Here is a 16,176-nt window from a genome sequence, read left to right as displayed (position 1 = left end):
ATGGGAAATTGCACTAAGGCAAATGATCGAGGACACCAAGGCAAATTATGCAGGACACCAATGTACATGAGGACACCAATGTACATGAGGACACCAATAAAAGCAAAATAGTACCCCACCTTGTCTGTACAATCCAAGCTTGGAAAAAAAGAAAGAAAAAAGCTGCGTCGCCGCATCAGTTCTGGAACTTTGGTCTGACCAGAGACCGAGTATTATTTTTTTTTGGCCTTGGGAATAACATTCATTTTGCCAGTGATATGCACGCTAATTTGTATGATGTTTTTATCAGTCAAATGATTCAAGGTTACGATTCTAGCTGAGGTAGAGTGTCAAGTCACATTCTTGCTCAATACGAGTCACTGCCATTTAAGTATCACATATTCAGACTGGTAAGCTTTCAGTAATTGAAAGTAATTTTATTATCTTTTCAATCCTCATATCTGGCATTGTACAATCTGGTTCCATAATACAAGTCGTGATATGTTAGTTTTGAATTTTTCGCAACCAGAAAGAGAACTTAAGAACTCACATTATAACGATTAATAGTAATAAAATCTTTCCAAAAAATTGCATGATGATACAAAAATTAAAAACTATGTCATAAACCAATGACTGGGGTAATTCTCCTTTTTCATCTTTTTTTTTTGCTACCAAAAAAAAGGAGAATTCAGCTCCTTTTTGGGGGCAGGAAGCCGTACTATGAATGCGCATTATGAGAAAAAAAATACAATGAAATGCCAGTTGAGAGCTACAGTAAATAGAACGTGAACCGACGTGAGACGAGTCATTTGCTTGTGCTTTTGTGGCGTCTTTGAGTTGAGTTGAGTCATCGAAAACTGCAACTTCAGTCGGACTCGAGTCATTAACTCATGTCAGTACAATCCTTGATTTTAATATTTGAAATAATACTCACATACATGTACATGTATATATGCAATTTTCTATTCACATCTGTAAAACGAACAAAATAGAAAAACTAAAGTTACTTTCAGGGAACAACTCACAGAGTCCATTTCCCAATTTACAAACCATAAAATTGATGGAGTTACCACAACGACTGGTCCAGAACTAGTCTTTCGCCAAGGCCATATTGGCTTAGAGCAGCAAAGCTGCAAGCAAGTGGAGCAAAGACCAATTCAGCATGCACGAATTCAGCTTTGCCACTCGCAGTGGTCTCCACTCAAGGTGCTTTGCCTCTCTGTCTAATGCCGGTTAAAGCCACGATAGCCTTGGCGAAAGGCTAGTCCAGAGCTAGTCAGTGACCCATAATTTATCAAACATGTGTTAGAATTATTTTACATGAATTATTGTCTTGAAATTCAGCTGGCAAATTTTATTTCCAGTCAGTAATAACACAAACTGTCCAAAAAGTTGCATTAAGAAAAAGATTGATCAAACCAACTACTATGCCTACACATCAGTAATTTACAAAAGAACTTTAAAATTTGTTTAATAACATCATATTGTTTATACATAAAAGTAACCAAATAAAGCCCGGTTTATACTGCACGCGAAAGCAAGTGCGAAGTGAAATTTGTGTCGTCAACAATGATGAACGTGCTTCGAATGTATTGTTGACGTCAAATATTTCGCTTCACTTTCGCTTTTGCGTAAAGTATGAACTGGGCTTAATGAGGATCTCTACAACCTGCCAAACTAAAACTGTGACATACAAATAGAACTATAAATGTTGCAATAACTTGTTTTCTGAGGGGCATAATTGTGATGAGTATTGAAATGAATTTTATACTGGAGCAAATTTCCAGCAAATATCCATCCCTCTGAAATGTATAAGAACTACGAGACATACCTTTGGGGTAAAAAAAATAATAATAATGTAGGATTCAAGGAACAACAATACAATAAATCTGTAGCAGGTTATTAAAAAAAACCAGCTGAGTAGATGTACTTTTTGGAAGAATGTGAAAATGTATTTCATTTTGCACATACACCATCTGCAGGTTTCTGTTTAATCGTGAGATGATGGTCATTTTTCCATCCTCGAAAATGACAGCATACTTGGGGCAGCAATTTCACAACATGCATGATCCTTTTACATGTATTTACTTTAATACAGTCGATTACAATATTTCATATTTTGACAGTTTCATTTTAAATGTTTGTAAATCGTATCCATGCCTTTAAAGATTGATTGCCTAATTGTATCGCAATGAGAGCTTCAAAAGTTCATGTAATGCGTACAAACACTGGCCCTTCAACAGTCCTGTACAGGAAAATCATCCATCAAATTGAACAAAATATGGAACACCGCATGCCCTACATACCTATATGGGACCTGTGAGGTTTATAATTGTGATCAACAGCAGGTTTAAGTTCTCAAAGATGCTCTCCCCATGCTTGCCTGTCATGGATTTCTTTCTCCTAATGAATTACTTAAGACAACCACCTTTTTGAGGGAAAAAAATAAAAACTAAAAAACTAAAAAAAAAATACAATTCCTATTACGAGCAAATATTTCTGACATAGTGACTGACAGACATGCTGCATGCCGAGCCACCTCTGCTGACTATTCTGTATATCAAAGGTGCAGTTCATTTTCAGTTTGGAGTGAGTACCTAAAAGAATTAAATTGATACATTAGCCCAGAAAGCTAACAAAGTAAACATATGACAAGTTAAATTGCCAAAAACATGAGTAGAAAATGTTGTTAGTTTACAAACCACTGTTAACAGATTTTTAGGCCATGAGGACTAGCTGCACATGTACAATGCTTGTTTATGTTGATAAACTGCATATACATGTAACTTGCATAAGCAATTCGTCCACATAAACAGTATAATGCATACAGTATAATGAACATTTATGTATGATGCCAAATAATCATTCCATATTTTATTAAAGATGTATTATTGAAATCATTCCTCTTTTTATAGCATTGTCATCTGGCAATTATTGGTCAAGATGAAGTTAAATGCAACCACCAATTTACCTGTAAACCACTCAATGCAGATAACAAATACATATCTAAACAATAAAACAGAAAACAAATACATCGTATATATCTACAATGTTCCCTGTTTATCTGATTTCAGATAATGGCAAATTTCTCAGGAAAACAGAAGTAAAAATTTAAAATTTACAAACTCACTTTAAAGTTGTGCACACTTTGAAAAAAAGATCACAAAATAATTATCAGAATAGCCAGTAAAAAATAACCGTTTGACCTGCCTATGGTATTTACAGAATTGGTCTATTCGTGTTGCAATGGTGCTTCAAGAACTGAATTATTGTCGGGTCAATGCATTAAGTAATAACTATGTGTTTTTTATTTGATACCTTGTTCAAAAGTGAATAACTTTCTTGCTGCTAGAAATATAGCACTTGAAAGCAAATACCTCAATTTTTTCAGGGTTAAAAGTAAGCACGAGGAGAGCCACATAATGATACCCGACTGTTGTATTTTAAAGCAACGCTTCTTGGTTTTAAGTTAAAAGCTTGATCCCAAGTTCTTCAAATTATTCAACATTGTTGACTGAACAATGTGTTTATAACTAATAAATGTTTGTATATCCATGAAACAGTAACACTTCATGGCAGTCATTTCAATATTTTTTAATTAAAAATATCCCTTAGATTATGCTACATTATTGACACCACATGTATATTAAACATAAAATGAAATTATTTACATTGAAGTTGAGTTATATCAGCTGGATGACGATGATAAGCACTGATACTAAGCAACAAATCTTTATCTGGTTATCTTAACTCACATGCAAACTTTAAAAAATCTTTTGAAAATCAGTCTGGCCAGCAGACTTCAATACTGTTACAGTTCTCAAAGGAAGTCTGATGGTGGAAGATCCTGCATGTCATCCATGCTTGTAAGACTACTCCGTCTGCTACTATGAAGCGATGCCATTGGAGATGACTGACTAAGCAATGGATCTACCCCAATACAAAGTGTACTTTCATCAGCCACATCATCTACACTTGACATACTTGAAGATACAGGCAGTTGTGTCCTTTGACCTTGATTTTGATGACACGCTGCCAGGTTGGTTTGTTCACTGACTCTTTTATGCACTTGCTTACCCTCCTCCATGTTAAGCTCTATGTCCGCACTTTGCAACCGCATGAATTCTGCTGCAATATTTTCTGTCTTAGTTTCCTCACTGAGAGCTGTGGCAGGTACGTTGTATTGCTTGCATTTCATTTCAAGTTCCTGTGTAAGTATAAAATGTGACAAAGGTGTGACCGCATTGTGACGTCATCAGAAATCAGAGTTCCAAAACATGTCATGAAACTTGGTGGGAAGTTAGACAATGTTAATAATATGCAAAAGCCGAAGTGACGTACCAAAAGCCGAAGTGACGTCCCTTTTCAGAATTTACCAATTACCTTTATACATTGTACTTGGCACACACATAGACCAGCACCTGCAGGTGTGTGCTGAGCACTGACGCCATCATGAATCTTTTTAGAATTTCAAAGCCATGGGCTGATTTTTTATGAATTTTGAAATTTTAAGATGATATTCTACGCACAAAAGTTGACGGTCTATGATCAGATCAATTCCAAACTTGGCACACATCAAGATAAATGCCATCATGATGACATTATTATTGGTCATGTGACGTAATCTTTAAGGTGCATATATTAAAGCCCTATATCTACAGAACTACAAATTCGATTGGGTTGAAAATTTGTATGTACGAGATAGAGACGTATTTTTATTTTTGAAAATTTTAATCTTTTCAGAATTTCGAAGCCTTCACTTTATCTAGCAAACAAAATATGCTCAATTCATACTCTTTTTTTTTTTTTTACATGTTTCGGGGAGGGGGGGGGGGGGATCATGCTCCTTGTGAAAAAAGTCAGGCTCTTGTGAGTCATAAAAATGTACTTTAAAGTTTGTTCGTACATGTACATGAAATTGATCATCAAAGCCCTATGTACTGTTTAGAGACCTCTACATGTAGTTGGCTGTTTCGGCACCTTGCTGAAACAGCCTTATTTTTTGGTAAAGATTGTTGGCTGGTTCAGCAATGTGCCAATTACCTTTATATTTGGCACACATATAGACCAGCACCTGCAGGTGTGTGCTGAACACTGACGTCATCATGACATCATCATGTGTCAAGTGACGTCACATTAAACTGAGGTGCAGTTTTCTAAAGATCTACAGAACTACAGGTCCGATTGGGTTGAACCTTGGTACATGTACATGTACCTAGACCGGGATGTGCTGTAGATGAAAATTGAAGTGATGTCATGATGATATCATGTACCATATGAAGTTACATTAATATTAAAGGTCTGGACAACTAGCACCGGATGATTTAGAAGAGTGAGGATTAATGGCGGATGAAGAAGTGGATGATTCTGGGGGATTGAGGATGAATGCATTTTGAGAGACGGGACTGTCAAGGATTATGAATGATTGAGGCAGTGGGGTATCCTTCATTTGAATATAAATGTAAGCGCACAATTTTGGAAGATTTTGAGCATTATAGTTGGTTCCTAGCAAAAAAAGCCTAGGGGGTTAAGGATAGGTGCATATTTTAAAGGCCTATATCTACAGAACAACATGTCCGATCAGGTTAATACTTGGTACGGTCTGTACTGGATGAAATTATAGAGGAAAATTGAAGTGACGTCATGTTGACGTCACCATTTGTCATTTGACATCACATTAAAGGTGCATTTTTCTAAGGCCTCTATTTAAAAAACTATTGGTCCGATATGGATGTAACTTGGAATGTAACCAGACTGGGAAAGTGTTATAGATGAAATTGATTTGAAGTGACATCATGACATCACGTGTCATGGGCTGTCACATTAGGCCTGTTTGTTTACGGTTTTGACTGGAACCGGTACCCTTTCCCAGTCAAGGTCGGGTACCCGGGTACCCGTAAAAGCCCTCCCCCCCAAAAAAAAAAAACCCCGAAAGTAAGTGTTTTCATTTATAATGCCAACCCGGAAGTAAGTGCTTTCGTTTCTAAACACCCCATTGTGTTCTATAATGCTTTCTGTGCAGGTATACCGATTTGCAAAAGGTTGATTTGTCAGTAAAAAATAGGAATTGCAAATTCAATGTCTATTATATACAGCACCTGAGTTTATGAAATAAAAGAAACGTAAGGTGATTAATAAAGAGTTTAAAGACATCGATGACAAAGTCAGCGAACTTCCAAGAGCTCCCCGCTGTGTATTCTTCAGTGAGTCCATCCAGCCATCACCTCAGCCCAGGTGGCCCACACTGACTGCAGCGCTGGTTGTAGCATGCATGCAGCGCGCGCAGCATGGTTGGCTTACTCGGCTAGGCATGCGTACGACGACCGGCACGGCAGTCAGTACTATAAACGGTAAGTTGAAAGCACGTGCACAAATGGTGTCGTGCTTTATCATAGGGACCCCACGCATGTGTGCTGTACTACGCTAATCGCTAGTCAAGTTGCACTTCTTACATGCGTTGTGACTGGCCAGTTCCGCAGAAAATATTGGCGCGCAGGTTTTTTTTTATTATATCATTTGTTGTTAAATGTGTATTTTTTATCTACACTTTGTTCGATCATAGGAAATTATAAAAGCCCTTAAAACTTTCTCAGGCTTTGAGACATCGTACAAACTAAAAACCGCAAGATGGAGGTTTTTGAATGGTTGGTAATTCACTTTGAACTTTGTAAATCTTAGGTTACGGACTTGTTACGGGTGTACTACCCGCCATCTGCGGCGCATCAGAGAAGATGATTTCCTGGCTAGCGGCTACAAGAAGCTTTATTACAAACACAAACAATGGGTTGATACTATCGTGTTTCGCCACCTTCGGGCTTCTGGAGACGCATCAAAGATAGTCTCAATAAAACTGAAAACAAAATATAAACCGCAAAATGGAGTTTTGGAATCGTCGGTAAACTCACCCTGAACTTTGTAAATCTTCTGTAAGTGATATTTGAATGAAGGTCCTTGTGGTTTTTTTGTCTCGGGCGTTGCGTCGAAATTTATAAATTCGGTTACGGGTACCCGACCCGATAAAATGGAACCGGTTCTTGGTCTCCGCGGGCGAGTACCTGGGTACCCACAACAGGTTTGACGCCCCATCCCAATATAATATAGTTTGCACACATTCCAATATCTGCAGAGCTATACATCCTTCCTGGATGGAACCTCTTTTTGTAACTGTAGGGGAGATGGGGGTTAGTTGGAACACGGGGTTAGTTGAAACAATGAATTTTTCTTGATCATCTTAATTAAATTTTATAAAATGTTGCCCTCAAGCGATGTCCCTTAGCAACAGCCATCCACCATATTGCCTGCAGCCACACTGCAACAATAGTGCTCAAGTGGGAAAGATAAGTTTGTTTTTTCACCTTTTGAGTAATTTTTTCACCATTCAAAAAATGTGTACTTTCTTAATGATGTTTATAGATAACAGTGACTAGTTTGGGGGTATTATATGCTCGAGTACTAAGCTACAAAATAAGGTTAAAAAGATATGTTATTGGAGCCCCTGTTTTGTAGAGTGAGCAAACAAATGTCACATGGGCCACTGGGGCTAGTTGGAACATTTTGATGGGGGCTAGTTGGAACATAATGATGATAATTGAGGAAATATTCTGACTTAGCAAACAATTTTGAAAGCACATAGACAGGTCACGTTGACCTTACCTCAATTTTATGCAAGCTTTTCATGTTATTTTTGGGAGTTAAATTTCCCATTTTGATGTTTTCTTTTTATGATCAGGCTTGTAGCTGACTCTTGCCTCGCAATTTTCCTGTGTTTTTTTGTCTTGGTGCTGTTTGTGCCATTTCTTGCCAGTTTGTTAATTAAAAAAAATGTTAGGAGCATCACCAGTGCTTGGAACAATTATTTTATTTGAAACTCAAATATAAATGCAGTTTTTAAGTAATTGTAGTATACTTTCAGATTAACAGCATACCAAGTTCCAACTTACCCCATACCATGTTCCAACTAACCCCATAGGAGGGGTTAGTTGGAACGCATGTCATAGTTGTGATCAAGATGGATTTTTAAAATAACCATCAACAATTCTGAGAAGTTTATATGCTACATTTGCAACACACATGTGTATGAATAAATTGGCATAGTTGTTGTTTCTTGAAGAAAACCTGTTTGTGTTATGGATAGGTTTTTGTGAAAATCGTTCCAACTAACCCCCGTCTCCCCTACATGCCAGATGTCACCAAAACAACTGCTGAAACAGCCCTGTGTTTGTCCACAAACAAAAGTCAAGTTGTTTGGTTTTATTGAAAAGTTAAACAAAGAAATTGACTGGAGCAGGTCAAGACATAAATTCACGGTTTAAAAAAGGAAATTCAAGCTTCGATATCACTAATTAAAATTTTCAAGGTTCCATTATTATTATCAATATTATTATCTTTACAAGATCTGGTACCGACGTCTCTACCAATCAGATGAGTCCCCATATCCTATGCAATCAGTGTGCGACCAGATTCTTACAACTCTAACCGCTGATCTGGAAAATGCTGGGTATCACCGTCAGTGTCGTCAGCGCTTTACTGACAACAGCAATCTCCATTTTCTATTTTCCTCCAAGACAAAAAGACTTCATCTCGCTCAGTTTTGCAATCTACATCTTTGACCTCTAATCTGTCACACAACATGCAAAACGTGTGGAGATGAGTGCAGTAAAACCTGCTGAAGACAATTGACGTGGGGAGTGATGCCATTGTGAGGTTGATGCTTCTAGTTCTGTATCATCTCCTAGAAGATTGAGGTTGCTAGTAAAGTGATGATACATAAAGGGGTAATATCCTTACTTTCCAAGTCATCCGGGAAAGTTGTAAGAATCCGGTCGCACACTGATTGCATACGATATGGGGACTCATGTTATTGATGGAGACTTGATCCTGGATCTTATGAAGCTGCTGTAGTTTTTCAATACAGTTTCTTTTGATCACAGAAATGGATAGCACATTAAGGTTGCATGTAGGTGGAGAGTGTATGGGGTTGCAGGATCTGCGCTCTTATTACAATTTCTTTTGCCTACTGCTTATCTGGAATGGAAAAAAGGATGGGAAAGGGAGAGAAGATAAATTTGCAAATGTATTGCCCTCAAAAACCCCTCTGTCAACATATCTCCAATATTGGAGATATCCAATCCAATTCCCTAAAAATCCAATTTCCGATAAACCAGCACTTTAGAATTTACATATTTACATGCCAAGGACACGCGTACCGGTAGTTACTTCAGGAATGGTCTTAAAGTGGTCCCTGATCCTCAAAACATGGGTCTTGACACCTTACTTGTGCAGTTATGTGCAATAGTGGCCGATGATGCCAAATAACATGATTTTCGGTAATGGTGGCACTAATTTGCATACTCCTATACCATAGACACATGTGGTCACTCCCAAAATAGTTTAATGGTGATCTTTGACCCTAAAACATGGGTTTTAGACACCTTATTTGTTCAGTTAGCTGCAATATTGGCTGAGATATAGTAAAAAAAATAGGGGTGTTTTTCGGAAATAGCGGCACTAATTTGCATAAAAATTAAAACGTGGGACATTTTGTAATTTTTTTTTTTTCACATAGCAAATAGTTTTCTACTTATTTTTTTCTGACCTAGAGACATTGTTGGCTGTTTCGGCAACCAGCCGAAACAGCCTTTGTTTTTCGTTAAGATTCTTATTATTTTTTTCTTTTTTCTTTTTCTTTTTCAGTCATTTTGCCCATAGCATTTGTACACGTTTTTTTGTCCAAGGCACTTTGGGCACTAAAATCAATCCGATTGCCTTTATACTTGGCACACACTTACACATGTAGACCAGCATCTGAAGATGTGCCCCGAACATTGACGTCATCGTGACGTCATCATGAGTCACGTGACGTCACATCATATGCGATTTTTCTGTTGTGACCATTTTCTAGCAGAATTCGGCTAGATCTGACAGATTGGGCTATATCTCCAGAACTACATGTCCGATTGGGTTGAAAGTTGGTATGTACCTAGACCGGGATGAGTTAAAGATGAAAATTGAAGTGACGTCACGATGACATCATCCTGGGTCACGTGACGTCACGTTTAAGATTAATAGATCTTTGAAAATCAATATAAAATCAACCGTGAGAGACCTGAACTTGACGTTTGCGGGAATCGATAGAATAATCGAGGGTCTTCATTTTTTATATTATGTGCAAAATCACGTGGCCCTTCCTTCCGGTTGAAACCGGAAGTGCCTTGTAATTTAAAATTGGTGAAAGATGTGAACTTGCTTTCAACGATGTATGCTATGGCTTAGTTGTTATTTACAAACAAAAATATAGTTATAGATGAAAATTGATGTGACGTCATCATGACGTCATCACGTCACATGTGACATCATAATTCAAAGCCCTATGGGAATGTAATCACATATTATATGCCACCAGTTATTATCAACAGAAATACACATCCTTCCTGAATGGAACTTATACTTGAAACCTTACATGTCACAAAAAAAATCCGAAACAGCCCTGTGTTTGTCCACAAACATAAGTCTAGTTTAGAAATTGATTTCCAAGGCTGCACAATGATGAAATGTTGACCTTAAAAGGCTCTGTAATATTTACAGTATACAAATAATGAATGTTTGTGAGTGCAATGGTAAGAATAATTTCATGAGGTGACAGATGAAATGTTCCATTCCACGAGGCGAAGCCGAGTGGAATGGAACATTTCATCTGTCACCGAATTGCACCATTGCACGAACGTGAAACATTCATTATTTGTTTTATATAACACCTGAATAAATCCTTGTCATCTGATTGGTTGACTTTTAATAGCCAATTTATTTAGGTTAAAAACTGTTTAAAAGTTTGACAAGTTCATCGTATTTATATTAATGCAAACTGTTCAACAGGTTGAGAACAATCATTTTCAATTTATCTCGATTTAAAACAGCGCCACCACCAGCAGCAGTGACACCGTGCAATGGAAGTTCTATTCACCGTGCAATAGAACTTCCATTGCACTGTGCACTGCGTGCCACGCGCACACCGTGCGTTGGTACGAATAATTCAATGACATGTGATCAACGATCCACCAATCAGATGACGGGGATTTATTCAGGTGTTGTATAAAAAGGTATATGGCACCAATATGTCATCTACAATTAAAACAAGATGGTTCTCAAACCATGCGACTCGCCTGCTTTCTCGATTATCTCTAAAGAGTGACTAATCAGCATGAAGGTTGCCATGTTGCCGCTATATGACCCAAGTTTAGTTCCAGCCTATTTTAAAGTGTGACCTCAGATGACCTTTGACCTTGGTGTGTGACCTTTGACTTCATTATCATATGTAGCTTCCCATGTTGCATCTATGACCAAGTTTGGTTCAAATTGGGCTTAATCTTTTGAAATGAGACCAATTTTATATGTTCGACCTACTTTACAACTTGATCCCAGATGATCTTTGACCTTGGCATGTGACCTTTGACATCATTATCATATGAAGGTTGCCTTGTTGCATCTACGATTCAAGTTTGGTTTCAATTGGACTTAAACTGTGGAAATTAGGCAAATTTTACGAAACATTTAAGTACAAAACTTACCACAGACATACATACCGTACATACTATTTAAATACATACATACACGCGCATACATACATACTATATACGGACAGACAAAATGATTGCATAGTCTCTTTCCTGAACAAAATTCAGGCAAGACATAAAAAGCATAGACATAGATCTACTCATTGACATCTATCTATACATACCTGAATCCTAAGCATCATCCGTCGATTTACAGTCTGGAGTCTCTTCTGGTGATCCTCTGCAGTCTTGAATTTGGATTGTTCTTTCTGTAGTTTCAAGATGTAGTCCACAGAGCACTTTAAAATAGTTCCTTTGTTTTGCCTTTGGTCACTAAAAGAGAAGTTAGGAGAACTGTTAAGTTCCTGAAAAAAAAAATCAGTTTAAAGTGTGAATAAAATAAAATAATTCCATATCTACAGTAAAATGCTCTCAAAGTGCAAAATGGAACTAAAGATACCCATCCTGTCCTCTACAAGTATGGCGAAACAACGTTGCACGTAGAACACTGATTGTATTGGCTGTTGTACATGTATTCAGATCACATAATTTTATTGTGCTATAATTTGTAATTTAATGTTTTTATCCATCCTGTTATTGGCGCTTGCGGTGTTGGATGTGGCTGAAATAAAATAAAAAATAAAAAATAAAAATACTCCATGTAACGGGTACATGGCTCAAATGTCCTTTCATTTTACAAGTCACTATCAGCAGAATATAGTGTTTCATTTGAATTGAATTTTCTTATAAAAATTTGGATAATTTTGTTAAAAATATAGAAATATGTGGTGCTGAAAATTGGGTTTCTGTACACACCTTACAGAACAAGTGAGTTTGGTTTGGTTCAGAAAAGCCATGTTCAGCGGGTTACTGCTTGACGGAACAAGGGGTCAATAGTCCCAAGGTGAGTTAGTCCCAAGGTTCAATAGTCCCAAGGTCCATTAGTCCTAAGGTCCCATTAGTCTGAAATCGACAATACGGTTCCACAGTCCGAATCAGTGGCACAAATCTGCGCCAGGGACTGGGGAGGATGGGTGATGACTACAATCCAAAAATTGCAAAGCTGACTTGTGTTGTCAAAACCAAGAGATACGGTTGTTACACTGATGCTACAATAGTAACATACTTTGTGTAAATGCTGTGCAGCTACATGTACATCAAGTTTACTGAAATTGAAATGCTTTGCATGGCATAATTTATGCGCCGTGTTCACTGATTTGTGAAATCGGCTGCCAAGGTATCTGAGACCTGTATTTTTTATACAAACAGTTCAGCTCTGTCAAGGAGTTACAAAGACTGCAATAATTCACATTTCCTGCACAACAATCTGACAACTGTTGGTAATATTGGGTTTATACAATATTGATTCAGTTGCTTAATGGATTTCACTTACGGGTCTATGTTCTTTGGAATGAGAGTTCCAAGCTCTTTAATACGGTCATTGATATTGAAACGTCTTCTCCGCTCAACTGCATTTTGATAAAAAAAGAGAAAAAAATACATGGTGAGGTCATAAGTCCCAAAATGTTATCCAACCAAAAGTATTTCTATTTGTGAAGCATGCAACTCATTAATCTCAAAAAGGGGAACATTTTCAGCATTAAAAAACTAATTAAAAGAAAACATCCCCATTATTCATAGTTTTAAGACAAGAAATAGACAGATTTACATGAAGGTTCAAAGGTTTCATGAGGATGGTTATACTGCAGTTCTTTTAGACGAGGCTATATTTCAAAAATTGTTACATGAAGAGGCATTTTTGAGTAGAGGTTGATAACATAGCTATTTTACCTAATTTTGGGATGCTGAATCCGAAAATGATGGTTACCAAGCTGGATTTTTAGTGTACATGTAAATATGCATAATTTGCATAAATCTTTAACAATTGTCGTGTAATATAATTGTTCCCATATTTAGGTATATTTTTTTTATTTTGTTATTTTTTGAAAAGTGTATTTTGGTGATTCTACTTACACTTCCTGACTTCAATAACATTTTCCAAAGCATACAAGTGACTGGATAATTATGAGGACATAGTAACGATCCAATTGGCTACTATTATACCCTAAAGTTGCGTGCATTTACCTTGTCTCCTTATATCATCCAGTAGTCTTGCCAAACCTCAGTATCAATGAATTTCAAATTCACCATGTTGCTTACTGGTACAGTTACCCTATTAACAACCTTATGGGATATCATGTGAACAAAGATAACATTGTGATATAACACGGGGAGAAAACGGAGTGGCGAAATTGGGCTAAAAAGTAGTTGAAGGGTTGCCTAACGTGGGAGACTTGGACAAGTTCAAGGAAATTTCCAAAAATTATTGGTAAGAAAACGTTTTGACATTGACATAATTATTGTAAGCATCAATAATCTTTAATTTTGGGGATTTCCATGAAGTTGTTCAAGTCCGCCACGTTAGGCAAACCTTTGCCTAATTTTTAGCCCAATTTTCTCACCTCATTTCCCCCTGTTTTCCTTTTTGGCCTAAATATCAAGATGTTATCATTTTTGACATAATGTCCCATTTATTTTTGCTAGGGCAACAATGCTAGTAAGTAACTTTGTGAATTTGAAGCTCATCAATACTGACATTTGGCGAGACTACTTGAAGATATTTGAGGAAAAGTAAATGTGCGCAACCTTAGGGTATAATAGTAGCCATTTTGGATTGTTTCTATGCCCTCATACTTATTCAGTCACTTGTATGCTATAGAAAATGTAATTGAAGTAAGGAAGTGTAAGTATAATCACCAAAATAAACTTTTCAAAAAATTAAATAACACAAAATATACCCAAATATGGGAACAAATATATTACACGACAGGTATTAAAGATTTATGCAAATTAGGCATATTTTCAATATAAAATCCAGCTTGGTAACCATCATTTTTGGATTAAGCACCCCCGAATCAGGTAAAATAGCTACAGTATGTTACCAACTTCAACTAAAAAAAATGCCTTTTGTTGCCCTAAAATGAGCCTTTTTTAAAAATATCGCCTAGACTATTTACAGGAATCAGGATTCTTGTACAATCCTTTTGTACCATTATCACTCACACTTTTTTGTGGGTCAAACAAGAAAAAAAGAAGCAAAATACATGTATGTCAATAAGACAACATGTGTACTTACTCATATTGTGGTTGTCTTTCTTCTGCCTTTCTTTAGCAAAGGCCCGAACATGATCTTCTGAAATTGGTTCTTGTTTTATTTTGTTGAGGTCAGCAGGACATGAGACAGACTGAGTAGGAACTGCCACTGGCGTCATACCACCATTAGGGCTCAACTGGTCTAGGTATGTATGTACCGGCATCTGAACACATTTTTTAAAAAGTCAGGTAAAATAGGAAAAGATAGAGTTATTAGAGATTAACCCTAACTCCCTAGAGGGTGTGCAAAATCATAGTAAAATTGGTGGATTCAGGACTGTCAGGGATATAGTTTTTTACGTACACGTACATGTATGTATGTACTTGTTACAAGGAAGAGTTTTGCCAGTTGTTAATGTAGTCTGCCATAGAAATATCCTAAGCTAGAAGAAACCTTAACCGAGACGGAAGATTGAGAACTGCATCACCACATTTGTGGAGCAAATAGAATTCTTCAGCAAGAAAATATGCACAGGGTATCATAATAGAATGCGAACTAAACTTTGAGATATTCTCTCAAAATGTTTAAAACATCAATATTGTAACTAATTTGAAATTCCTGATATCAATAGAGAATTTCACTGATATGATTTCAAGGGGGTTGAAGGTTGCATAGGCTCAAGACTTTGGACCAAAATGTGCACAAATAAACTTCTTTTGTAAAAGACTGTTAACTTCTTACCGTTGCTGGCACCATACCAGACTCTTGAAAGTACTGAGTCAGAGCATCCTCCCCTATACTTGATTCCAAACTTATCACTTCATCTAAAATGTCATCCACCTTCAACAAAGAGATATGAATATTGGAACATTTACACGTCGTGTACCGTTACTTGTCCCTTGTGCAAGGTAAATCCACACATGTATTGGACAAAGATGTATATAAGTGTTGCAATAGGTCAGAAAGTATCTGGAATATTCAGAAACTTTCCACGAAAAATTGGGGAATTATGAGGGATTGGGGAATCATAATATGTCAGAAATTTTGAGAATATTCAGAAATGTTCATATGTAGCTAAAAATTGTATGGCAAAATAAAAACTAGTTCTGCTACCCTAAATTTTTTTTTTGGGGGGGGGGGGGAAATGAGGAAAAAACCCAAAACCATCCATTACTACCTTGTACCCTTTACTACACGCAGAGACCTTCATATGATCGTAAACACACAAATTTCCCAAGACAAATTATTCCCTATACCTCCCTACCCTATTTTCAAATGCCATGTAATCGGAAGCAGAAGTGGTTTTTTTCCCTTACTTTTAAATGATTTGTACTTTTTTTATAAGTACATGTATTAACTTTCATAATATACACTTTCAATATAAATGGAAGAGCCTTAATATACATACTTGAAGCTACCTGGCCTGAAGCATCCAGATGCAACCAACATGTACGTACATTGTATGCGTATACTATGCACAACTGCACATGATGTTTACTGGGCAAGATGTGTAAGATGTAGGCCTAATAAGATGTTAATGGAGATTTTTGTCAG

General features: G+C 36.9%; 1 protein-coding gene across 2 annotated transcripts in view; it reads right to left on the bottom strand.

The window, feature by feature from the left end:
* Positions 1–390: 390 nt before the first annotated feature.
* LOC119741197 (microphthalmia-associated transcription factor-like) overlaps positions 391–16,176 on the bottom strand; it is a 31,779-nt gene continuing 15,993 nt past the window's right edge. For both annotated transcript variants that reach the window (XM_038216925.1, XM_038216933.1), the window contains exons 3-7: positions 15,364–15,462; positions 14,665–14,845; positions 12,922–12,997; positions 11,714–11,861; positions 391–4,186 (exon numbers count right to left, since the gene is read on the bottom strand). In XM_038216925.1, the coding sequence (XP_038072853.1) occupies positions 3,800–4,186; positions 11,714–11,861; positions 12,922–12,997; positions 14,665–14,845; positions 15,364–15,462 (891 nt within the window). In that variant the 3' untranslated portion in view covers positions 391–3,799. The remainder of the gene's footprint in view (positions 4,187–11,713; positions 11,862–12,921; positions 12,998–14,664; positions 14,846–15,363; positions 15,463–16,176) is intronic.

This window comes from Patiria miniata, unplaced genomic scaffold (assembly GCF_015706575.1).
Source record: "Patiria miniata isolate m_02_andy unplaced genomic scaffold, ASM1570657v1 HiC_scaffold_11, whole genome shotgun sequence".
Classification (NCBI taxonomy): domain Eukaryota; kingdom Metazoa; phylum Echinodermata; class Asteroidea; order Valvatida; family Asterinidae; genus Patiria; species Patiria miniata.
Note: the sequence above shows the minus strand (reverse complement) of the source record. Positions and strands in the feature narration are given on the sequence as shown.